General features: G+C 52.1%; 1 protein-coding gene across 6 annotated transcripts in view; it reads right to left on the bottom strand.

Annotated features, from left to right (window-relative positions):
* The window catches only part of cacnb4a (calcium channel, voltage-dependent, beta 4a subunit), a 552,528-nt gene that overhangs the window by 175,248 nt on the left and 351,951 nt on the right, over window positions 1-25,329 (bottom strand). For 5 of the 6 annotated variants that reach the window (XR_011933885.1, XM_072470710.1, XM_072470673.1 and 2 more), the window contains 2 exons: window positions 2,141-2,217; window positions 1,497-1,516 (listed from right to left, as the gene is read on the bottom strand). Coding sequence is in view for 5 of the 6 variants with exons in the window: in XM_072470710.1 (XP_072326811.1) it covers window positions 1,497-1,516; window positions 2,141-2,217 (97 nt within the window). In the remaining variant the exon portion in view is untranslated. The remainder of the gene's footprint in view (window positions 1-1,496; window positions 1,517-2,140; window positions 2,218-25,329) is intronic. The other variant, XM_072470685.1, reaches the window with a different exon arrangement.

The raw sequence follows: 25,329 nt of genomic DNA, 5'->3' as shown, positions 1-25,329 counted from the left end.
CACAGACAGTCACCCAAGGCTGGAATTAAACCTGGGTCCCTGGCGCGGTGAGGCCCAAGTTTGTGTGTTGCTCATCTCAATCTAAACAGGTGCAGCAAGTTTGTAAATAGTGATCCACATACCCCCAAAAACTATCCAATTTCTAGCCCTGCCCCACTAGGGTGCAAAGTTAATCTTAACTATCTTTTCAATTTTGTTCACTACTGGGAAAGGGTTGCAAGAAACAATTCTATAAAAACTTAAAATTGCAACACTCTCTTTTCTTGATTCTTGCAGTCAAGGAAGCAAATATTTAAGACATTTAATTAATATGGAAGCAGCATTGTCGTGACTAATATATACAACTTCAGATCACAATACTCTGCACCATATTGGTCACTGATAGTTGATTCTGTCACTGCTAGTTAACTTATGCACTACTCCAGAAATATTTGCCATCCGATTAGTCAGTCATACATTGGTGTCTCACTGAATGAGGCTGAATGATGTGTTTTTTAGTTTTTTTTTATACTGCCTAAGTGGGTAATAAAATATTACTTCTGTGAAGCCACAAAAAAGCCACAAAACTATCTGTGCTGTCTTCAGATTACTGCCGGAAATTTAACCCCCCCCCCATTACCCCTGCGGGGGGGGGGGGGGGGTGGGGGGGTCTGAACTGGAAGGAAAGGCACCTGAAACCAGTTGTGTCATTCTTTAAATGCAAGGTGGCGTCCAATATTGTCATCAACCAGCCAGTGGGTTTGGGGAAATGGGTGTAATTTTCTGACCAGGCCAACAAAGTGGGAAGAGGCGTCAGGACCAGAAAAGGCCCAAAAATTCAAGTTATTTCAATTTTTAACTCTCCTGTGAGGCCTGGCAGAGCCTTCAGGTCCTGCAGGGAAAGTTTAAGTCTCCCGTGCCAGATCTATTCCCCTCCCCACCCAACAATGTCAAGGCCCTCCTGAACCCTTTCTCCAAGACTTAACTGAGTTCTGAGGAATACCCCTTCCCTCCATATGCTCCCATTATTCCACTTCTCCCTGGATTTGGGCAGGAACCTGACTGAGGCTGTGCAGATGAGGCCTGGGAATTGAAGTCTTGCCAGGCCTCAAAATGCCAAACAATCGTTTGCCCGCCTTCACCCCAAATTTCCCGTGACCTAAAATCAGTGCTTGTATTTCCCAGATACTGTCAGGAGGCAGGCCATGACTTTCTAGGTTCTGTTAATCTGTGTTCCTGTCAGTACAATTCAGTCATTGCTAATAAGCATTTTAGAAATGGCTAGAGAGCAAAAAGCAGTGCATCAAAATAAATTCAAATTTTTTCTCAAAAGTCTGAGACAGGGGTGTAGAAATTCGACAAAGGTCCATTCGTTCCAATAGGCTTACAATCTAATAATGTGGAAAATACCCTCAGCTCTCATTACCAGAAGAGAGTGAATCAGACAATCCCAATGATGGTGATAGCCTGGCGCAGGACGGTAGCAATGAAAACAAGAGGATGGAAAAAACACTCACCACTTTTTGCTTCTGTTTTGCTGCAAAGGAAAAAATACATTTTTTAAGAACAAATGGTCTAGCCCTGGATATCATTGTATTCAATTACAAAAAAAGGTCGCTCCAGCTGTCAAAATATGCATGATCTCAAATAGAATTCATTGTGCAATAATTGCAAATAATTATATTACAGAAACAATGCACAGAATGTTTTCACATTATTCATACATATATCTGGGTTGTGCTTTTTTTTTTGTAGAAACCTCAGTGGTATAGTACTCAACAAGGCAAAAAAACAAGACAGAGGGTGCAATGACACAGCAGTTTGAATCAGACAAGCTTGGCATCCACTTTGGGCTGGATCTACTTTCAGTCACATCCCCTCTACTGAACAATATCCTTATATCAGTGAAGCATTAAGAAACTCATTATATATGCATATACGAGTTCTTCGGGTTCAGAAAACACAGATAAACCACTCGAGTTTCACTCTCATGGTTTATGATGCTTTCTGAACTCTGTAAGCTGTAACTTGCTCTGCCATGCAATACACACGGTGATCAGGTATTCTCGGAATACCCTAAAATACCTACAGAGTTAAAGTCAGTTGAGCAATTGCAAGTCGAATACTCCAGGTGTGGTTTAATTAGCAAGAACAAATTCACCTGCAGAAGGGGAGGGAGAACGCCACGTACCAGACACCATATCACCGAGACTGGAAGAAGAGTTCCCACTTGACTTCCTAATGAAAAGAATTAACCGAGAGTGAGGAAAACAGCAAAGAATGTCACTGAGAGCATGCTCAAAATCCTTACACTGTTTCCACGGCTTTAAACCATGAACAAAATCAATTATCAGAAAATATGCAAAGCTAACAATAATAATCTTTATTATTGTCACAAGTAGGCTTACATTAACATTGCAATGAAGTTACTGTGAAAATCCCCTAATCGCCACACTCTGGCGCCTGTTTGGGTACACAGAGGGAGAATTCAGAATGTCCAATTCACCTAACAGCATGTCTTTCGGGACTTGTGCCCAAAGGAAACCCATGCAGACACGGGGAGAACGTGCAGACTCCACATAGACAGGGACCCAAGCTGGGAATCGAATCTGGGACCCTGGCACTGTGACGCAACACTGCTAACCACTGCACTACCATGCTGCCCATCAGGATCATTTAAGAGGTCTATTGAGTCTCACTCATATTTATTCTTTCAATATAATTAAAAAGTGAAAGGTACCTTTATGTAACTCGTTCTTAAAAGAATCAACAGGTGCTGCATTAAGTGCTTTTGATCATCCTGCTTCTAAATAGATCCCTAATGATTACAACTTAAGAGGTGTCCAGTGAACCATGTTGGCACTGACTTATTTTTACTAAAATTATCAGTTAGAGAGTTCTAGTTAAGACATTCACAAAACAGACTCTCCGGCTTAAATCACAAAACGTGTCAGCTCTCTGTAAAGTGGAATCAGAATACAAATTAGACACTATTCTGCTGTCTCCCACAGTGACATCTGGGAGTTCTAAATGAGAATAAAATAAACATCAGCAATGATAATGGGCGGGATTCTCCGAGCCTCCGCGCCGAAATCGAGCTCGGCGAATGGAGCGGTCGACACGGCGCCAGGCAGCAGCCATTGAAAGAGTCCCCCATGGTGATTCTCAACCGGCAGCTGGCCGAGTTCCCTCATGGTTCCACCCGGCGGGAGCTCGGAGTGGCGGCTGCGGGCCCAGTCCGCGGCCGGTGGGGGGCGGGGGGGATCCATCACTGGGAGGGGGCCTCCAGGACGGCCAGGCTCGCCATCGCGGGCCACCAATCGGCGGGAGCGGGCGATCTGGGGGTGACCTATATTGTCGGGGCCGACTTGCTGTGTGGGTCCACCATGTTGCACTGAGCCGCCGCGCGCATGAGAGGACCCACGGCCGGAAGTGCAGGGCCCGTATCAGCAGCCGGAGCTACGTGGAGCACTCCAGGGCCCTGCTAGCCCCCTTCAAAATGGAGAATCACTCTGGACTTTCTCCAGGTGCGCACTCGCACCCGCGGATTTCCCGACGGCGTGGGGGTGGCCACAATGGGAAACCCCATTGGCCGGCTGCCGGGGTGGGAGGATCCCGCTGCCAGCGGGGGCGCGCCATGCCAGAAAACGTGTCTGGCGGGACGGAGAATCCCGCCCATGGTATATCCTTCAAGACATTGCAGTTGCTTAGCGAAAGAGCCAAGGAATGGGACAGACTGGATTGCTATCTGAAAGAAGTGGCTGAAAGAACCGACACAGACTCTCATGGGCCGAATGTTCTCCTTCTGTTCTGCACCATTCTATGATCCTAAGAGGGCAGTAATTATGGAATTGAAAGCTATTTTGAAATTCTAACAGGATAGTGAGAGCTCTAGGAAAAGGAGAGTGGCATCTCCATAATATCATCACTGGACAAAGTATGATGATGAATCAGTGCAAAATCAGAAAAATACTGGAAAACCTCAGCAGGTCTGGAAGCACCTGTGCAGAGAGAAAATAGAATTAGCGCTTATTGTCCATACGATTCTGAAGAGTCATAAGGACTAAGATTTTCCAGCATGTTTCTGTTCTTGTTTCAGATTCCAGCATCTGCTGTATCTTGCTTTTATTATGATGATTCAGTCGTTTTTGACAGATTTCTTCGCCAGCATCAAAGCAGATTTCAAGCAACAATTGTGCCTCCTGTCCCACACCCAGTCTAGTTTCGGACTTGGCACAGGGTGGCAACCTTAAGCACCCATTCATTGAAATAAAGTGCTGGAAATGGAGCTTAAGGGCTTTCCATTACCAAAACAATCACCCAAAGCAGACAGATTTATAAATAGTTGAACCTCGGCTGCTCGCCAGTGACTAACCAACTGAGGAAGCACCACTCAGAAATTACAACTTAAAGCTGACAGCAGCGCAATCGTTCATCCAAGTTCACTCAAGCGTTCAGCTGGAGTTTGTCAGGAAGGGATTAATCCAGAAAGGTGCCCATGAAGCTGTCAGGATGACGTTAAAACCCATCTGGTCCACGTCCTTTAGGGAAGGGAATCTGTCAGCCTGGTTCAGTCTGGCAAACGTGGGACTCCCCAAGTGCACCGCTGTGGTTGACTCCTACTTGCTCTCCAAAATGAGCTCGCAAGCCATTAGTTGAACCAAGAAGGCAACCCATCATTGCCCTTTTCAAGGCAACTAGAGTGGACAATAAGTGCCAACCTTGCCAGGGATGCCCGCACCTTGAGAATGAATATTTAAACAAATACTGAATGGATTCATGTTGTTTAACGGAAAACAAAATGCATTTTCCTGTAGGAACTAAAAACCACAATTTCTGCGAGTTTAATGATGAATTAATGATGCAGAGCTGATGGATCATAAAACATTACCTAACCGTTCTTATCATAAGCATTCAATAGTAATATCATGGCAATGACAATGATAGAGGCCAATATAAGTTCCTTTCTTTTTTTAGGTGGTATCCACCTGAGCAATGTATTGGCACTTCCACGAAACAATGGCGGGAACAATTTGATGAGGTTTGTTTTCAGGTGCAGGGATTGTGTCACACAATTAGCCTGCATTCATCGCTGTTGTGGCAGGCTGCATGAAATATTTGTGTTGCCAGTTCATCAACATGGTGATGTGGTCCAGCCCAGTGAAAATTTGTATTTCTGCTGCTGAATCCCCCCCACAACCAACATCAATTGAGCAGAAACTGAATTGGACTAGTCATACAAATACTGTGGTTACAAGAGCAGGTCAGAGGCTAGGAATCCTGTGGCACGTGACTCACCTGTTGACTCCCCCAAGTCTGTCCACCATCTACAAGTCAGGAGTGTGATGGACTACTCTCCATTTGCCTGGATGAGTGCAGCTCCAACAACAGTCAAGAAGCTCGACACCATCCGGGACAAAGCAGCCCACTTGATTGGCTGCCCATCCACAAATATTCACTCCCTGCACCAATGATGCACTGTGGCAGCATTGTGTTCCATCTACAAGATACATTGCAAGAGCTCACCAAGGCTCCTTCAACAGCACCTTCCAAACCCACAGCAGTTATCATCTAGACGTTCAAGGGCAGCAGCCAGATGAGATCCACCACCACCTGGAGGTTCCCCTCACCATCCTGACTTGGAAAATAAATCACTGTTCCTTCACTGTCGCTGTGTCAAACTCCTGGAACTCCCTCCTGAACAGCACTGTGGGTGTACCTACACCACGTGGTCTGCAATGTTTCAGAAAGTGGCTCACCACTACCACCACCTTCTCACGGACAATTAGGGATGTGCAATAAACGCTGGCCTAGCCAGGGATGCCCACATCCTATGAAAATATTAACAATACTCCCGATTGGCTTCATACTAAACAGGGGGACTAGCAGTGTGCGTGGCTAACATGTATTACAATCAGCTGGTCCTTCTAAAAGGCAGTCTGCTTCTCTTAATGAAGGAATTGACCTCAGGCTGCAGCAGCCCCTTGAAAAATCTCAGGAAGGTTTTGATGGAAACAATAAAACTGGTAATGGAACAAGAGGCCAGAGAAAGGGCTACCAGGTTTTCAGATACTACACAGGAGGCCATAGTGATGGAAGTGGAAAGGAGGAAAGAGCATATTCAATGGCCCTTGCACCCTCATCAATACACTCCCAACGACGCCTGTTGCCACTTGGATCTACCTGCATTAAGTTGAAGGTCATGGCCACTGGCAGCACCATCCTTTCTCCGCTGTGCATCCTCAGATCTGGTCGAAGGAGTTGGCACAATTCAGTGACCATCTCCTGAGTGAATTGTAGCCACCTTAGGCGTTACTCTTGGTTGAGTTGGAGGTATGGGGTGCTCCATAAAGACCCTTGATGATGAGCGCCCTTGTCCTCCTCCTGCATACAAATGAAGTAACGAGGCACTGTAGGTAGAGCTCAGAAACAGGAAGGGGGCAGTCACTATGAAGGGGGTGTTGTACAGGTCTTCCAACAGCCCACAGGAACTTGAGGAACAGATACGTAAGTAGAAATAATAGGGCTCTTGTAGTGGGAGACTTCAATTTTCTTCATTTTGACTGGAAATCCCTTAGGGCTAGGGGTTTGGATGGTGGGGAATTTATTAAGTGTGTCCAAGAAGTTTTTCAGGAACAATATTTGTATAGTCCGACTAGAGAGAGGGCTACATTGGACCTAGTACTAGGGAACAAGCCCGGCCAGGTCATCAAAATTGTAGTGGGAGAACAATGTGGTGAACAGTGACCACAATTCCGTAAGCTTTTGAATACTCGTGGAAAAGGACGAGTGTTGTCCTAGGGTTAAGGTGCTAAATTGGGGGAAGGCTAACTACAACCAGATTAGGCAGGATTTGGAGGCTGTTGTTTGGGATTCACAAGAAGAGCTCAGGAAAAGCTCGCAAGCCGATGGCAATCGTTTCCTGCTTGGCACAATTGCGCGGCACAGAGGAGGTCGTTAGGACGCTCCGGAAAGAGATAGAAGGCATACATCGAATGAGCAAAGTCGATGTCAGTGAGGTAGAAAGAGAGAACGTAGAGTTAAGGAGGAAGTTGGCAGCAAAAGACGGAGAGGTGGATGATGCCAAGTGGGCACACCAGTATTGTCTGGCGCACTTAAGCAGCTTCCAGTCCCAGTACGAAAAGGCCTAACAGGACACGCAACGTGCAGTCCTGGTACGAGAAGAATCCGAGAAGCAGGTAGAGGCATTGCAGAGGCAGTGTAGTGACCTGAAGACAGCGTTAAGAGCACTCCATGCTGCCACCACAGAGCAAAGACAAAGCTCACTAGACCACGCAAAGTGCCGGAAGCAGATTGCAGAACTGCAATCTCTGCTTTCAGTTCAAAAAGGATTCCAGGAAATCTTTGGATCACAGTTAGACGAGGAAGACGGCCCTGATTGGGAAGAGTTAAATGAGACAGCGCAGAGGTATGTTCAGGGAACATGTGCGCAGGGAAAGCCCCAAAAGAGAAAAGCACCCCAACCCCCCACAGAGCAGATAGTTCAGGCTCCAATGAATCCAGTGACCACTCACCACTCAGCCACATCGGACGACACGGAATTTCTGAACACCATCCCCTTAACAGTGACCCAATTACGGGACGCGTGCGAGAAAATCACACCGTTCCTCCCCACCTCAGACCCCCACCACTTCTTTGCCAGAGTAAAGCAGCAGGCGACCATTTATGGCCTGGATGAGCGAGAGCATGTAAAGCTCAAAGTTTTGAGTTTGGACCCTTAGGTCGTAGCAGCCATTCCCGACCCACAGAATGTAGGAGGAGGCACCCTTGCAGAAATGCATACCGCGGTCCTAGATGTGATCGGGTATAACTGGGCTGACCCCGTAGATGACCTCAATAAGTGCAGGCAAAAGAAAACCGAGCACCCCACAGCTTTGCTGGACGCCTGTGGATCCATTTTGCAGCAGTTTTTGGAGACTTAGACCGCGCCCATTTGTCCCCAGACAACATGGCCAAATGGACCCGCACCCTTACCTCCCATGCCACAGGAACAGGACATAAAGCTTGTGCGAATTATGATCCCTCAGAGGAGGCTCATAATGAGAAATGGGTCGTAAAAAGATTGTCCCGCGCCTGGGTGCAGGCTGTCCAAAACAAACCCACAGTTAAAAATCCCGAAGAAAAGCAGGCAGAAGCAGACATACAAGCAGTTAAGGCACACCAGAACCCCGCATGGGTAAATGAAAGCAAGAACAGCCCCCCACAAAAGTCACAGGAGTGTTACAACTGTGGACAGTTGGGACACTTTGCAAGAGAGTGCAATGCCCCACGAAAGCCACAGAGAGCCCAGCAGACGGGCACTCTAAGTAAGAATAAGACAGAGCCCATTCATAGCGTTCGCGCCCATTCAGATCAGACGGACCTGAACGGAACGGACTGACGGTGTTCGGTTTCCCCCAGTTGGGTCTGCGACATCCTTTGGGATAGGTCCGGACGACCGGTAGTTGCAACAAAATTACGGGGACAGCCCCTCGAGTTTCTCTGGGACACAGGAGGGGCCCGCACCACAATAAATTCCTCCACCATGTTCCAAAAGGACACGTGGCCCACTACAGCCACTATCACCCTCAGCGGCTTTACAGGCCACTCACAGCAGGGACACATCACAGCCCCTGTACCCATTCAAATCGCCAACATCACCACCAAGCACCCATAGTTCTAGTCGAACTGCCCCACACAGCAGAACACATTTTGGGCATGGACTTTATGAATTCCCACAACCTATCCTTTGATCCAGTCAACCAATGTGTCTGGAAAATGGCAAAATCCGCAAGAGCCCCCGCAACACTCACAACAGGTGACTACGGCAAACAAAATTAGCGCAGTAGGCGAATTTTGGTTGAACCCGACTACACTTAGCACGGACAAGCAGGTTAGGGCAGTTCTGCAGAAGCACAGGACAGCATTCGCGACCCACAAACACGACTGTGGCCGGATGACAGGTTCAGTACAAATCACAGGACCTGACCCTAGGCCCCAAAAGCAATATGGATTTCCCCAAGAGGCAGAGGGAGAAATCTCAAAGGTAATCGACAGCTTATTGGAGCAGGGCGTACTTAGATCAGTAGCCTCCACTAATAATGCCCCGATTTGGCCAGTGAGAAAGCCCAATGGATCATGGCGACTGACCATCAATTACCGGTGAATACAACAAAATCACCCCCGCAGCAGCCCCCACAGTAGCCACAAGTCCCGAGACCATGCTCAATCAGGTACTCAATTCCCGATACTTTACGGTTTTGGTTATCAGTAATGGATTCTGGTCCATTCCATTGGCAAAAGCGTGCCAGTACAAATTTGCCTTCACCTTTAAAAATCAACAGTACACGTGGACATGCCTTCCACAAGGATTCCACAACTCCCCCTCCATTTTCCACCGACAGCTGGCAAATGGTTTAGCCAAATTCTCTCGCCCCGAATGTCTGGTCCAGTACATAGACGACCTACTACTGCAGACAGACACCAAGGAAGAGCACATCAAGCTTCTGTCCAAACTCCTGGAACTCCTACAAGCAATTGGATGTAAAGTTAACCCCAAAAAGGCCCAGATTTTGGAGAACAAGGTGATATATTTGGGTACAATTATCACGCACGGTAAACGCGAGATCGAGCATAAAAGGATTGACTCGATTGCTAAATTGCCCCTTCCCCAGAACGTTTCTGCCCTCCGGTCGTTTTTAGGACTGGTTGGCTACTGCCGAAACCACATTGACGGTTTCGCCAGCAAGGCAGCACCCCTCGCAGACCTTCTAAAGAAAGGACCCCCCTGGGAATGGCTTCCGCAGCATACGGATGTCGTGGACTCGTTGAAACAAGCACTCATAGCAGCCCCCGCACTACAAGTTCCAGACCCGCTTTCCCCCTATGCGATAGAGGTGGCAAGCACAGACCGCACCCTTTCGGCCGTGCTCCTTCAGGAACGGCACGAACAGTTAAGGCCCGTGGCTTACGCCTCCAGAGTTTTAGATGCTGTGGAGCAGGGATTTTCAGCCTGTGAAAGGCACCTGCTCACAGTTTTTTGGGCAGGACAGTATTTTTCTTACATTACCAGATTAAACCCCATCACAATTCTGACGGAACACACCCCCACCCAACTTTTACTGGACGGACGACTCAAGGACGGTACAGTTAGTCAGATAAGAGCAGCCAGATGGACCCTTCTTTTGCAGGGACAGGACATCACTGTTAAAAAGACAAAGATTCACACTTTTTTAGCCGATAACCTACAGTACCCCGGAACCCCCCATGAATGTGAAATTATCTCTCCACACCACAACACAGGCCACTTTATTGCTAAAACACCCTCCAGAAAGATAGGTAGTTCAACACAGAGCCCCAAGCACACAGACACGTGCGACCCCATAAGGATATATGTGTATGGATCTTCCACAATATTAGAAGGGAAGCGCATAACAGGATGTGGCATTTACGTCGAGGACGTGCAGGGATAGGCGTTCCTAGCTACCAATCCGTACCAACTTTCAATCCCGCAGACTCAGAACCCGAACAAAAGGCCATTTGTTCCCCTGACCTGGTGGGCCAGTCCGAAGCTAAGTATAGGCCTGTTAGTTGTAGAAGTAGCTTAGAAGTAGAATTTATGCATGAGTAGCGATTACTGTGTACAATAAATGTTCTTTGATTTGAATCTTACTAATTGGTGTATTGAGTTATTGATCATTACTTGAACTTGAACCTCGTGGCGGTATCATAAAGATACCTGGCGACTCGAGAGCAAAGGTTATAAAACAGAACCAATTGAACCAACCAAAGGTTAGCAACAGTATCATCTGCAAACTTGCTAATCAGACCATCTATACCTTCGTCCAGATCATTTATGTATATCACAAACAACAGTGGTCCGAACACGGATCCCTGTGGAACACCACTAGTCACCTTTCTCCATTTTGAGACACTCCCTTCCACCACTACTCACTGTCTCCTGTTGCCCAGCCAGTTCTTTATCAATCTAGCTAGTACACCCTGAAACCCATACAACGTCACTTTTTCCATCATTCTGCCATGGGAAACTTTATCAAACGCCTTACTGAAGTCCATGTATATGACATCTACAGCCCTTCCCTCATCAATTAATTTTGTCACTTCCTCAAAGAATTCTATTAGGTTTGTAAGACATGACCTTCCCTGCACAAAACCATGCTGGCTATCACTGATAAGTCTATTTTCTTCCAAATAGATCCTATCCCTCAGTATCTTCTCCAACAGTTTGCCTACCACTGACGTCAAGCTCACAGGTCTATAATTCCCTGGATTATCCCTGATACCCTTTTTAAATAAAGGGACAACATTAGCAATTCTCTAGTCCTCCGGGACCTCACCCGTGCTCAAAGATGCTGCAAAGATATCTGTTAAGGCCCCAGCTATTTCGTCCCTCGCTTCCCTCAGCAACCTGGGATAGATCTCATCTGTACCTGGGGACTTGTCCACCTTAATGGGGCAGCACGGTAGCATTGTGGATAGCACAATTGCTTCACAGCTCCATGGTCCCAGGTTCGATTCCGGCTTGGGTCACTGTCTGTGCGGAGTCTGCACATCCTCCCCGTGTGTGCGTGGGTTTCCTCCGGGTGCTCCGGTTTCCTCCCACAGTCCAAAGATGTGCAGGTTAGATGGATTGGCCATGATGAATTGCCCTTAGTGTCCAAAATTGCCCTTAGTGTTGGGTGGGGTTACTGGGTTATGGGGATAGGGTGGAGGTGTTGACCTTGGGTGGGGTGCTCTTTCCAAGCGCCGGTGCAGACTCAATGGGCCGAATGGCCTCTTTCTGCACTGTAAATTCTATGATTAATGCCTTTTAGAATACCCAAAACCTCCCCCTTCCTTATGCCGACTTGACCTAGAGTATTTAAACATCCATCCGTAGCCTCAAAATCCGTCATGTCCCTCTCCTTGGTGAATACCGATGCAAAGTACTCATTAAGAATCTCACCCATTTCCTCTGACTCCACGCATAAATTCCCTCTTTTGTCTTTGAGTGGGCCAATCCTTTCTCTAGTTACCCTCTTGTTCCTTATATACGAATAAAAGGCTTTGGGATTTTCCTTAACCCTGTTAGCCAAAGATATTTCATGACCCCTTTTAGCCCTCTTTATTGCGCGTTTGAGATTTGTCCTACTTTCCCGATATTCCTCCAAAGCTTCATCAGTTTTAAGTTGCCTAGATCTTATGTATGCTTCCTTTTTCATCTTAGCTAGTCTCACAATTCCACCCGTCATCCATGGTTCCCTAATCTTGCCATTTCTATCCCTCATTTTCACAGGGACATGTCTGTCCTGCACTCTAAACAACCTTTCCTTAAAAGACTCCCACATTTCAAATGTGAATTAACCGTTAAACAGCTGCTCCCAATCCACATTCCCTAGCTCCTGCCGAATTTTGTTATACTTGGCCTTTCCCCAATTTAGCCCTCTTCCTTTAGGACCACTCTCGCCTTTGTCCATGAGTATTCTAAAACTTACCGAATTGTTTTCGCTGTTCCCAAAGTAATCACCGACTGAAACTTCAACCACCTGGCCGGGATCATTCCCCAATACCAGGTCCAGTATGGCCCCTTCCCGAGTTGGACTATTTACATATTCGTCTAAAAAACTCTCCTGGATGCTCCTTGCAAATTCTGCTCCATCTAAGCCTCCAACTCTACATGAGTCCCATTCAATGTTGGGGAGGTTAAAATCTCCCATCACGACCACCCTATTGCTCCTACATTTTTCTATAATCTGTCTACATATTTGTACCTCTACTTCACGCTCGCTTTTGGGAGGCCTGTAGTAAAGTCCCAACAATGTTACTGCACCCTTCCTATTTCTTAGCTCTACCCATATTGCCTCAGTGCTCAAATCCTCCATCGTGCCCTCCTTAATCACAGCTGTGATATCATCTCTGACCAGTAATGCAACTCCTCCACACCTTTTACCTCCCTCTCTATCCCTCCTGAAGCATCTTTACCCTGGGATATTTAGTTGCCAGTCTTGCCCATCCCTCAACTAAGTCTCAGTAATACCAATAACATCATATTCCCAGGTACTAATCCAAGCCCTAAGTTCATCTGCCTTACCTGCTACACTTCTCGCATTAAAACAAATGCACCTCAGACCACGTGTCCCTTTGCGTTCATCATCTCGTCCCTGTCTACTCTTCCCTTTAGTCACACTGAGGTTATTATCTAGTACCTTACTGGCTTTAGTTGCTGCCTCTTTACTGACCTCAAACTTCCTAATCTGGTCCCCGCCCCCCTGCCACATTAGTTTAAAACCTCCCCAACAGTGTTTGCAAAAGCACCCCCTAGGACATTGGTTCCAGTCATGCCCAGGTGTAGACTATCCGATTTGTAATGGCCCCACCGCCCCCAGAACCGGTTCCAATGTCCCAAAGATGTGAACCCCTCCCACCTGCACCATCGCTCAAGCCATGTATTCGTTCTGACTATTCTTGAATTTCTACTCTGACTGTCTCGTGGCACTGGTAGCAATCCTGAGATTACTACCTTTGAGGTCATACTTTTTAACTTATCTCCTAACTCCCTAAATTCTGATTGTAGGTCCTCATCCCATTTTGTACCTACATCGTTGGTGCCTATATGCACCACGACAACTGGCTGTTCACCCTCCCCCTTCAGAATGTTCTGCAGCCGATCTGAGACATCCCTGACCCGTGCACCCGGGAGGCAACATAGCATTCGGGAGTCTCGTTTTCGACCACAGAAATGCCTGTCTACTCCCCTTATGATTGAATCCCCTATGACTATAGCCCTGCCAGTCTTTTTCCCACCCTTCTGTGCAGCAGAGCCAGCCACGGTGCCATGAGCCTGGCTACTACTGCCTTCCCCTGGTGAGTCATCTCCCCCAACAGTATCCAAAACGGTCTTCCTGTTTTGGAGGGAGATGACCGCAGGGGACACCTGCACTGCCTTCCTGCTCTTTCTCTGCCTTTTGGTCACCCATTCCCTGTCTCCCTCACCAATCCTAATCTGTCGGGTGACCAACTCACTGAACGTGCTATCCGCGACCTCCTCAGCATCGCGGATGCTCCAAAGTGAGTCCATCTGCAGCTCCAGAGCCGTCATGCGGTCTAACAGGAGCTGCAGCTGGACACACCTCCCATACGTGAAGGAGGCAGGGGCATCGGCCGCGTCCCTGAACTCCTACATTGAGCACAAGGAGCATAATACGGGTCTGGGATCTCCTGCCACTTTACCTTAACTGATTACAAATATATCAAATAATGAATAAGTGAAAGGAATAAAGATTTTACTTAACAAACACAATACCTACCAACACACGAAGAGTTACATTTCTCCCAGCTACTGCTAATTGGAGCACTTTCCTTACCAGCCAAACAGGTCACTGCTTTGCTGTGATGTCACTCTTCATGGTAAGTTTTAAAAGTTTTTAAAGAGATAAACCTACCTTCCCGACAGACCCTTGGCCACTTCTCCCATCGAAAATCTGAAGGCCGCTTCTCCGGCAGCTGTGTCCTGTTCTTTCATTCTGTGTCCCCGCCGCTCTCCTCACGCTCTTTCACTGTGTCTCCGCCGCTCTCCTCGAGCTCTATCACTGTGTCCCCGCCGCTCTCCTCGTGCTCTTTCACTGTGTCTCCGCCGCTCTCCTCGTGCTCTTTCACTGTGTCTCCGCCACTCTCCTCGTGCTCTTTCACTGTGTCTCCGCCGCTCTCCACGAGCTCTTTCACTGTGTCCCCGCCGCTCTCCTCGTGCTCTTTCACTGTGTCTCCGCCGCTCTCCTCGTGCTCTTTCACTGTATCTCTGTCGCTCTCCTCGCGCTCTTTCACTGTGTCCATGCCGCGCTCCTCGCGCTCTTTCACTGTGTCCCCGCCGCTCTCCTGGCGCTCTTTTATCCTGTGTCCCCGCCGCTCCCCTCGCGCTCTTTCACTGTGTCTCCGCTGCTCTCCTCGCGCTCTTTCACTGTATCCCCGCCGCTCTCCTCGCGCTCTTTCACTGTGTCTCCGCCGCTCTCCTCACACTCTTTTATCCTGTGTCCCCGATGCTCTCCTCGTGCTCTTTCACTGTGTCCCCGCCGCTCTCCTCGTGCTCTTTTATCCTGTGTCCCCGCCGCTCTCCTTGCGCCCTTTCACTGTGTCCCCGCCGCTCTCCTCACGCTCTTTCACTGTGTCCCCGCCGCTCTCCTCGCGCTCTTTCACCGTGTCCCCGCCGCTCTCCTCGCGCTCATTCACTGTGTCCCCGCCGCTCGCCTCGTGCTCTTTTATCCTGTGTCCCTGTCGCTCTCCTCGCGCTCTTTCACTGTGTCCCCGCCACTCTCCTCGCGCTCTTTTACTGTGTCCCCGCCACTCTCCTCGCGCTCTTTCACTGTGTCTCCGCCACACTCCTCGCACTCTTTCACTGAGTCCCCGCCGCTCTGCTCGCAGTCTTTCACTGTGTCCCCGCCGCTCGCCTCGTGCTCTTTTATCCTGTGTCCCCGCCGCTCTCCTCGCGCTCTTTCACTGAGACCCCGCCGCTCTCCTCGCGCTCTTTCACTGTGTCCCCGCCGCTCTCCTCGCGCTCATTCACTGTGTCCCCGCCGCTCTCCTCGCGCTCTTTTACTGTGTCCCCGCCGCTCTCCTTGCGCTCTTTCACTGTGTCCCCGCCGCTCTCCTCGCGCTCATTCACTGTGTCTCCGCCGCTCTCCTTGCGCTCTTTCACTGTGTCTCCGCCGCACGCTTCGCGCTCTTTCACTGTGTCCCCGCCGCTCGCCTCTTGCTCTTTTATCCTGTGTCCCCGTCGCTCTCCTCGCGCTCTTTCACTGAGACCCTGCCGCTCTTCTCCCGCTCTTTCACTGTGTCCCCGCCGCTCTCCTCGCGCTCTTTCACCGTGTCCCCGCCGCTCTCCTCGCGCGCATTCACTGTGTCCCCACCGCTCTCCTCGCGCTCTTTCACTGTGTCCCCGCCACTCTCCTCGCACTCATTCACTGTGTCCCCGCCGCTCTCCTGGCGCTCTTTTACTGTGTCCCCGCCGCTCTCCTTGCGCTTTCACTGTGTCCCCGCCGCTCTCCTCGCGCTCATTCACTGTGTCTCCGCCGCTCTCCTCACTCTCTTTTATCCTGTGTCCCCGCCGCTCTCCTCGTGCTCTTTCACTGTGTCTCCGCCGCTCTCCTTGCGCTCTTTCACTGTGTCCCCGCCGCTCGCTTCGCGCTCATTCACTGTGTCTCCGCCGCTCTCCTTGCGCTCTTTCATGTGTCCCCGCCGCTCGCTTCGCGCTCTTTCACTGTGTCCCCGCCGCTCGCCTCTTGCTCTTTTATCCTGTGTCCCCGTCGCTCTCCTCGCGCTCTTTCACTGAGACCCCGCCGCTCTCCTCGCGCTCTTTCATTGTGTCCCCGCCGCTCTCCTCGCGCTCTTTCACCGTGTCCCCGCCGCTCTCCTGGCGCTCATTGTGTGTCCCCACCGCTCTCCTCGCGCTCTTTCACTGTGTCCCCGCCACTCTCCTCGCGCTCTTTCACTGTGTCCCCATCGCTCTCCTCGTGCTCTTTCACTGTGTCCCCGCCGCTCTCCTCGCGCTCTTTCACTGAGTCCCCGCCGCTCTCCTCGCGCTCTTTCAATGAGTCCCCGCCGCTCTCCTCGCGCTCATTCACTGTGTCCCCGCCGCTCTCCTCGCGCTCTTTCACTGTGTCTCCGCCGCTCTCCTCACTCTCTTTTATCCTGTGTCCCCGCCGCTCTCCTCGTGCTCTTTCACTGTGTCTCCGCCGCTCTCCTTGCGCTCTTTCACTGTGTCCCCGCCGCTCGCTTCGCGCTCTTTCACGGTGACCCCGCCGCTCGCCTCGTGCTCTTTTATCCTGTGTCCCCATCGCTCTCCTCGCGCTCTTTCACTGTGTGCCCGCCGCTCGCCTCGTGCTCTTTTATCCTGTGTCCCCATCGCTCTCTTTCACTGTGTCCCCGCCGCTCGCCTCGTGCTCCTTTATCCTGTGTCCCCGTCGCTCTCCTCGCACTCTTTCACTGTGTCCCCACCGCTCGCCACGTGCTCTTTTATCCTGTGTCCCCGTCGCTCTCCTCGCGCTCTTTCACTGTGTCCCCGCCGCTCGCCACGTGCTCTTTTATCATGTGTCCCCGTCGCTCTCCTCGCGCTCTTTCACTGTGTCCCCACCGCTCTCCTCGCGCTCTTTTACTGTGTCCCCGCCACTCTCCTCGCGCTCTTTTACTCTGTCCCCGCCGCTCTCCTCGCGCTCTTTCACTGAGTCCCCGCCGCTCTCCTCGCGCTCTTTCACTGTGTCCCCGCCACTCTCCTCGCGCTCTTTCACTGTGTCCCCACCGCTCTCCTCGCGCTCTTTTACTGTGTCCCCGCCACTCTCCTCGCGCTCTTTTACTGTGTCCCCGCCGCTCTCCTCGCGCTCTTTCACTGTGTCCCCACCACTTTCCTCGCGCTCTTTCACTGTGTCCCCACCGCTCTCCTCGCGCTCTTTTACTGTGTCCCCGCCACTCTCCTCGCGCTCTTTTACTGTGTCCCCGCCACTCCCCTCGCGCTCTTTCACTGTGTCCCCGCCACTCTCCTCGCGCTTTTACTGTGTCCCCACCGCTCTCCTCGTGCTCTTTTACTGAGTCCCCGCCGCTCTCCTCGCGCTCTTTCACTGAGTCCCCGCCACCCTCCTCGTGCTCTTTCACTGTGTCCCCGCCGCTCTCCTTGCGCTCTTTTACTGTGTCCCCGCCGCCCTCCTCGTGCTCTTTCACTGTGTCCCCGCCGCTCTCCTCGCGCTCATTCACTGTGTCCCCACCGCTCTCCTCGCGCTCTTTCACTGTGTCTCCGCCGCTCTCCTCACTCTCTTTTATTCTGTGTCCCCATCGCTCTCCTCGTGCTCTTTCACTGTGTCTCCCCGCTCTCCTTGCGCTCTTTCACTGTGTCCCCGCCGCTCGCTTCGCGCTCTTTCACTGTGTCCCCGCCGCTCGCCTCGTGCTCTTTTATCCTGTGTCCCCATCGCTCTCCTCGCGCTCTTTCACTGTGTCCCCGCCGCTCGCCTCGTGCTCTTTTATACTGTGTCCCCGTCGCTCTCCTCGCGCTCTTTCACTGTGTCCCCGCCGCTCGCCTCGTGCTCTTTTATCCTGTGTCCCCGTCGCTCTCCTCGCGCTCTTTCACTGAGTCCCCGCCGCTCTCCTCGCGCTCTTTCACTGAGTCCCCGCCGCTCTCCTCGCGCTCTTTCACTGAGTCCCCGCCACTCTCCTCGCGCTCTTTCACTGTGTCCCCGCCGCTCTCCTCGCGCTCTTTCACTGTGTCTCCGCCACACTCCTCGCACTCTTTCACTGAGTCCCCGCCGCTCTGCTCGCACTCTTTCACTGTGTCCCCGCCGCTCGCCTCGTGCTCTTTTATCCTGTGTCCCTGTCGCTCTCCTCGCGCTCATTCACTGTGTCCCCACCGCTCTCCTCGCGCTCTTTCACTGTGTCTCTGCCGCTCTCCTCGCTCTCTTTTATTCTGTGTCCCCATCGCTCTCCTCGTGCTCTTTCACTGTGTCTCCGCCGCTCTCCTTGCGCTCTTTCACTGTGTCCCCGCCGCTCGCTTCGCGCTCTTTCACTGTGTCCCCGCCGCTCGCTTCGTGCTCTTTTATCCTGTGTCCCCGCCGCTCTCCTCGCGCTCATTCACTGTGTCTCCGCCGCTCTCCTCGCGTTCATTCACTGTGTCCCCGCCACTCCCTCGCGCTCCTTTACTGTGTCCCCGCCACTCTCCTCACGCTCTTTCACTGAGTCCCCGCCGCTCTCCTCGCGCTCTTTCACTGAGTCCCCGCCACCCTCCTCGTGCTCTTTCACTGTGTCCCCGCCGCTCTTCTTGCGCTCTTTCACTGTGTCCCCGCCGCTCTCCTTGCGCTCTTTTACTGTGTCCCCGCCGCCCTCCTCGTGCTCTTTCACTGTGTCCCCGCCGCTCTCCTCGCGCTCATTCACTGTGTCCCCACCGCTCTCCTCGCGCTCTTTCACTGTGTCTCCGCCGCTCTCCTCACTCTCTTTTATTCTGTGTCCCCATCGCTCTCCTCGTGCGCTTTCACTGTGTCTCCCCGCTCTCCTTGCGTTCTTTCACTGTGTCCCCGCCGCTCGCTTCGCGCTCTTTCACTGTGTCCCCGCCGCTCGCCTCGTTCTCTTTTATCCTGTGTCCCCATCGCTCTCCTCGCGCTCTTTCACTGTGTCCCCGCCGCTCGCCTCGTGCTCTTTTATCCTGTGTCCCCGTCGCTCTCCTCGCGCTCTTTTACTGTGTCCCCGCCGCTCGCCGCGTGCTCTTTTATCCTGTGTCCCCGTCGCTCTCCTCGCGCTCTTTCACTGAGTCCCCGCCGCTCTCCTCGCGCTCTTTCACTGAGTCCCCGCCGCTCTCCTCGCGCTCTTTCACTGTGTCCCCGCCGCTCTCCTCGCGCTCTTTCACTGTGTCTCCGCCACACTCCTCGCTCTCTTTCACTGAGTCCCCGCCGCTCTGCTCGCACTCTTTCACTGTGTCCCCGCCGCTCGCCTCGTGCTCTTTTATCCTGTGTCCCTGTCGCTCTCCTCGCGCTCATTCACTGTGTCCCCACCGCTCTCCTCGCGCTCTTTCACTGTGTCTCTGCCGCTCTCCTCACTCTCTTTTATTCTGTGTCCCCATCGCTCTCCTCGTGCTCTTTCACTGTGTCTCCGCCGCTCTCCTTGCGCTCTTTCACTGTGTCCCCGCCGCTCGCTTCGCGCTCTTTCACTGTGTCCCCGCCGCTCGCTTCGTGCTCTTTTATCCTGTGTCCCCGCCGCTCTCCTCGCGCTCATTCACTGTGTCTCCGCCGCTCTCCTCGCGTTCATTCACTGTGTCCCCGCCACTCTCCTCGCGCTCCTTTACTGTGTCCCCGCCACTCTCCTCACGCTCTTTCACTGAGTCTCCGCCGCTTTCCTCGCGCTCTTTCACTGAGTCCCCGCCGCTCTCCTCGTGCTCTTTTATCCTGTGTCCCCGCCGCTCTCCTTGCGCCCTTTCACTGTGTCCCCGCCGCTCTCCTCACGCTCTTTCACTGTGTCTCCGCCACACTCCTCGCACTCTTTCACTGAGTCCCCGCCGCTCTGCTCGCACTCTTTCACTGTGTCCCCGCCGCTCGCCTCGTGCTCTTTTATCCTGTGTCCCTGTCGCTCTCCTCGCGCTCTTTCACTGTGTCCCCGCCGCTCGCCGCGTGCTCTTTTATCCTGTGTCCCCGTCGCTCTCCTCGCGCTCTTTCACTGAGTCCCCGCCGCTCTCCTCGCGCTCTTTCACTGAGTCCCCGCCGCTCTCCTCGCGCTCTTTCACTGTGTCCCCGCCGCTCTCCTCGCGCTCTTTCACTGTGTCTCCGCCACACTCCTCGCTCTCTTTCACTGAGTCCCCGCCGCTCTGCTCGCACTCTTTCACTGTGTCCCCGCCGCTCGCCTCGTGCTCTTTTATCCTCTGTCCCTGTCGCTCTCCTCGCGCTCATTCACTGTGTCCCCACCGCTCTCCTCGCGCTCTTTCACTGTGTCTCTGCCGCTCTCCTCACTCTCTTTTATTCTGTGTCCCCATCGCTCTCCTCGTGCTCTTTCACTGTGTCTCCGCCGCTCTCCTTGCGCTCTTTCACTGTGTCCCCGCCGCTCGCTTCGCGCTCTTTCACTGTGTCCCCGCCGCTCGCTTCGTGCTCTTTTATCCTGTGTCCCCGCCGCTCTCCTCGCGCTCATTCACTGTGTCTCCGCCGCTCTCCTCGCGTTCATTCACTGTGTCCCCGCCACTCTCCTCGCGCTCCTTTACTGTGTCCCCGCCACTCTCCTCACGCTCTTTCACTGAGTCTCCGCCGCTTTCCTCGCGCTCTTTCACTGAGTCCCCGCCGCTCTCCTCGTGCTCTTTTATCCTGTGTCCCCGCCGCTCTCCTTGCGCCCTTTCACTGTGTCCCCGCCGCTCTCCTCACGCTCTTTCACTGTGTCTCCGCCACACTCCTCGCACTCTTTCACTGAGTCCCCGCCGCTCTGCTCGCACTCTTTCACTGTGTCCCCGCCTCTCGCCTCGTGCTCTTTTATCCTGTGTCCCTGTCGCTCTCCTCGCGCTCTTTCACTGTGTCCCCGCCACTCTCCTCGCGCTCTTTTACTGTGTCCCCGCCACTCTCCTCGCGCTCTTTCACTGTGTCTCCGCCACACTCCTCGCACTCTTTCACTGAGTCCCCGCCGCTCTGCTCGCAGTCTTTCACTGTGTCCCCGCCGCTCGCCTCGTGCTCTTTTATCCTGTGTCCCTGTCGCTCTCCTCGCGCTCATTCACTGTGTCCCCACCGCTCTCCTCGCGCTCTTTCACTGTGTCTCTGCCGCTCTCCTCACTCTCTTTTATTCTGTGTCCCCATCGCTCTCCTCGTGCTCTTTCACTGTGTCTCCGCCGCTCTCCTTGCGCTCTTTCACTGTGTCCCCGCCGCTCGCTTCGCGCTCTTTCACTGTGTCCTCGCCGCTCGCTTCGTGCTCTTTTATCCTGTGTCCCCGCCGCTCTCCTCGCGCTCTTTCACTGTGTCTCCGCCGCTCTCCTCGCGTTCATTCACTGTGTCTCCGCCACACTCCTCGCACTCTTTCACTGAGTCCCCGCCGCTCTGCTCGCACTCTTTCACTGTGTTCCCGCCGCTCGCCTCGTGCTCTTTTATCCTGTGTCCCTGTCGCTCTCCTCGCGCTCATTCACTGTGTCCCCACCGCTCTCCTCGCGCTCTTTCACTGTGTCTCTGCCGCTCTCCTCACTCTCTTTTATTCTGTGTCCCCATCGCTCTCCTCGTGCTCTTTCACTGTGTCTCCGCCGCTCTCCTTGCGCTCTTTCACTGTGTCCCCGCCGCTCGCTTCGCGCTCTTTCACTGTGTCCTCGCCGCTCGCTTCGTGCTCTTTTATCCTGTGTCCCCGCCGCTCTCCTCGCGCTCTTTCACTGTGTCTCCGCCGCTCTCCTCGCGTTCATTCACTGTGTCCCCGCCACTCTCCTCGCGCTCCTTTACTGTGTCCCCGCCACTCTCCTCACGCTCTTTCACTGAGTCTCCGCCGCTTTCCTCGCGCTCTTTCACTGAGTCCCCGCCGCTCTCCTCGTGCTCTTTTATCCTGTGTCCCCGCCGCTCTCCTTGCGCCCTTTCACTGTGTCCCCGCCGCTCTCCTCACGCTCTTTCACTGTTTCTCCGCCACACTCCTCGCACTCTTTCACTGAGTCCCCGCCGCTCTGCTCGCACTCTTTCACTGTGTCCCCGCCGCTCGCCTCGTGCTCTTTTATCCTGTGTCACTGTCGCTCTCCTCGCGCTCTTTCACTGTGTCCCCGCCACTCTCCTCACGTTCTTTTACTGTGTCCCCGCCACTCTCCTCGCACTCTTTCACTGAGTCCCCGCCGCTCTGCTCGCACTCTTTCACTGTGTCCCCGCCGCTCGCCTCATGCTCTTTTATCCTGTGTCCCTGTCGCTCTCCTCGCGCTCTTTCACTGTGTCCCCGCCGCTCGCCTCATGCTCTTTTATCCTGTGTCCCTGTCGCTCTCCTCGCGCTCTTTCACTGTGTCCCCACAGCTCTCCTCGCTCTCTTTCACTGTGTCCCTGCCGCTCTCCTCGCACTCTTTCACTGTGTCCCCGCCGCTCTCCTCGCGCTCTTTCACTGTGTTCCCGCCGCTCTCCTCGCGCTCTTTCACTGTGTCCCCGCCGCTCTCCTCGCGCTCTTCCCGTGTCGATCTTCTCCCCCGGCCAGTGAGATGAGAAATAAACTTAAGACTGTGCTCGAGTGCTTTTCTGGAGCAACAATACTGAGGCTGACAACCCCACAGGGTAGGACTGAGCTACTCGGAGCTGTACATTCACTGATAAAATACAGGGAGGGGAAGCATTTATCTTGTGTGGAAAATCTGCAGCAAAGCTCTACAGTTGCAAAAATAAATAAAATTTAACGCTGTATTTTTAATGAAGGATTTTTTAAAAATCAGTGCCTAACCCGGTGTTCTGGTTTTCCACCAACTGAGCAAAACTCACCGCCTCAAAATATGATCCAAATCCACGTTGACTGCTTTATACAGATATCCTGAACAGTGCGGAAAAATGAGAGATGCTTGCACTGCAAACAAGATTCACGAAAGGATCTGTTTCTCTTACTTTTTTACTCCAGAGTAAGGATGACTCAGCTTTGACATATACATTTTTGGAGTTGGCAAACATTAAAATGCGTGATCTCGCCTAATTATTGCATGATGTGTGTGTTACTCACTCTAACATGCACCAAAGAATGAAAATATTGAAGTTCAATTAGTCATGAAATCTTGTTCAATGCAGCGTTGATTAACAGAAACATGCCACAGCATCAAAGAATCTTGTAACATAGAAGGATTTAGGCCACTCAGCCTGTCACACCTGTGCTGGCACTCTGAAAGACTTGTCCAATTTAGTCCCATACCACTTGAAACAGAGAAATAGGAGCAGGAGTTGGCCATTTGGACCTTCGCGTTAGCTCCGCCCTTCAGAATTGCCGAATCCCTACAGTGCAGGAGGAGGCCATTTGGCCCATCGAGTCTGCACTGCCCCTTCGATTGAGCACTCCACCATGTCCAATCCAGCGTCCGACCCTCCCTCTCCCCGTGACCCCATAACCTAAACTGCACATTCTGGACACTCAGGGGCAATTTAACCTGGTCAATCCACCTAAACCGTACATCTTTCAACTGTGGGGGGAAACCGGTGCACCCGGAGGAAACCCACACAGACACTGGGAGAATGTACAAACTCCACATAGACAGTCACCCAAGGCCAGAATTGAACCTGGGTCTCTGGCGCTGAGAGGCAGTGGAGCTAATCAGTGTGCCACCGGGCCGCCCATTCATTCGAATCCTTGCTGATCAATCAACTCAGCAACCTGTTCTTGCCTTCCCCCATATCCTTTGGTCCCTTTTTCCCCCCCCAAGAGCTATATCTTTTTTAAAATAAATTTAGAGTGCCTAATTCTTTTTTTTTCCAGTTAAGGGGCAGTTTAGCGTGGCCAATCCATCTACCCTGCACATCTTTGGGTTGTGGGGGTGAGACCCATGCAGACACGGTGAGAATGTGCAAACTACACACGGACAGTGACCCGGGGCCGGGATCGAACCACTGCGCCACCGTGCCAGCTCTCCAAAGTGCAATATCTAACTCCTTCATAAAATATACAATGTTTCGGCTTGAACTGCTTTCTGTGGTAGAGAATTTCACAGGCTCCCCACTCTTCGCTGAAGAAATTTCTCCACACCTCTGTCCTAAATGGTTTACCCCCGTGTGACCTCTCGTACTGAGCTCCCCTGCCATTGGGAGCATTCTTTCTCCACCTACCCTGTCTAGTCTTGTTTGAATTTTATAGATTTCTATCAGATCCCTCCACAGTCAGAGGACAGGAGGGAGATAGAGGGAGGTAGGTGTAACAATAACAATCTCTCCTTCAACTTCAGCAAAACTAAGTACACGACATCGACTTCAGGAAGCAAAGTATCGTACACACTCCTGGCTGCATCGATGGTGTTGAGGTGGAGATGGTTGACAGCTTCAAATTCCTAGGTGCGCGCATAGCCAACAATCTGTCTTGCCCCACCCACGTCGACGCTACCACCAAAAAAGCACAACAGTGCCTATACTTCCTCAGGAAACTCAGTCTGGTAGCCACCACTGTTGTATATGTCACATACGAGATGTAACACGGTAAGGCTCCTGTACTACAGGTACGGGGGTAGATCCCTGCCTGATGGCTCCGCCCAGTAGGCGGAGTATAAATGTATGTGCTCACTGAGCTGCAGCCATTTCGGCAGCAGCTGCAGGAGGCAACACATCTCTGCTTAATAAAGCCTCGATTACTCTCTACTCTCATCTCGTCGTAATTGATAGTGCATCAATTTATTAAGCAGAGATTTTACAGCGATGGAACTACGCATCAAGCCAGATTGCTGACAGCTGCACCCTCAAGCAGACAACGCCAGGTCGGCCTTCGACCAATGGCTAGCTTGCTTTGAAGCCTACATCGGATCTGCGACAGAACCACCCTCAGAGGCACAGATGCTCCAGATCCTGTATACCCGGCTGAGCTCCAATTTCTTTCCCCTCATCCGGGACGCGCCTACCTACGCTGAGGCCATGGCGCTACTGAAAGAGAACTGCACCCAGCAGACCAACAAGCTCTACGCCAGGCACCTCCTGTCCACGTGGCATCAACTCCCCGGTGAGTCTGTGGAAGATTTCTAGCATGCCCTGCACGCCCTGACGCGGGACTGCGATTGCCAGGCCATTTCGGCCATTGAACATTCTGAACTCCTAATGAGGGACGCTTTCGTTGTGGGCATAGGATCGGCTTACATCCACCAGCACCTCTTAGAAGGGGCTACTCTCGACCTCGCGGCGACCAAGAAACTCGCGATCTCACTAACGGTCGCCTCCTGTAATGTACAAGCGTGCA

The sequence above is a fragment of the Scyliorhinus torazame genome, chromosome 2 (genome assembly GCF_047496885.1).
Source record: "Scyliorhinus torazame isolate Kashiwa2021f chromosome 2, sScyTor2.1, whole genome shotgun sequence".
In the NCBI taxonomy this organism is placed as follows: Eukaryota; Metazoa; Chordata; class Chondrichthyes; order Carcharhiniformes; family Scyliorhinidae; genus Scyliorhinus; species Scyliorhinus torazame.
The sequence above is the reverse complement of the archived record's forward strand: the minus strand, read 5'-3'. Positions and strand labels throughout refer to the sequence as shown.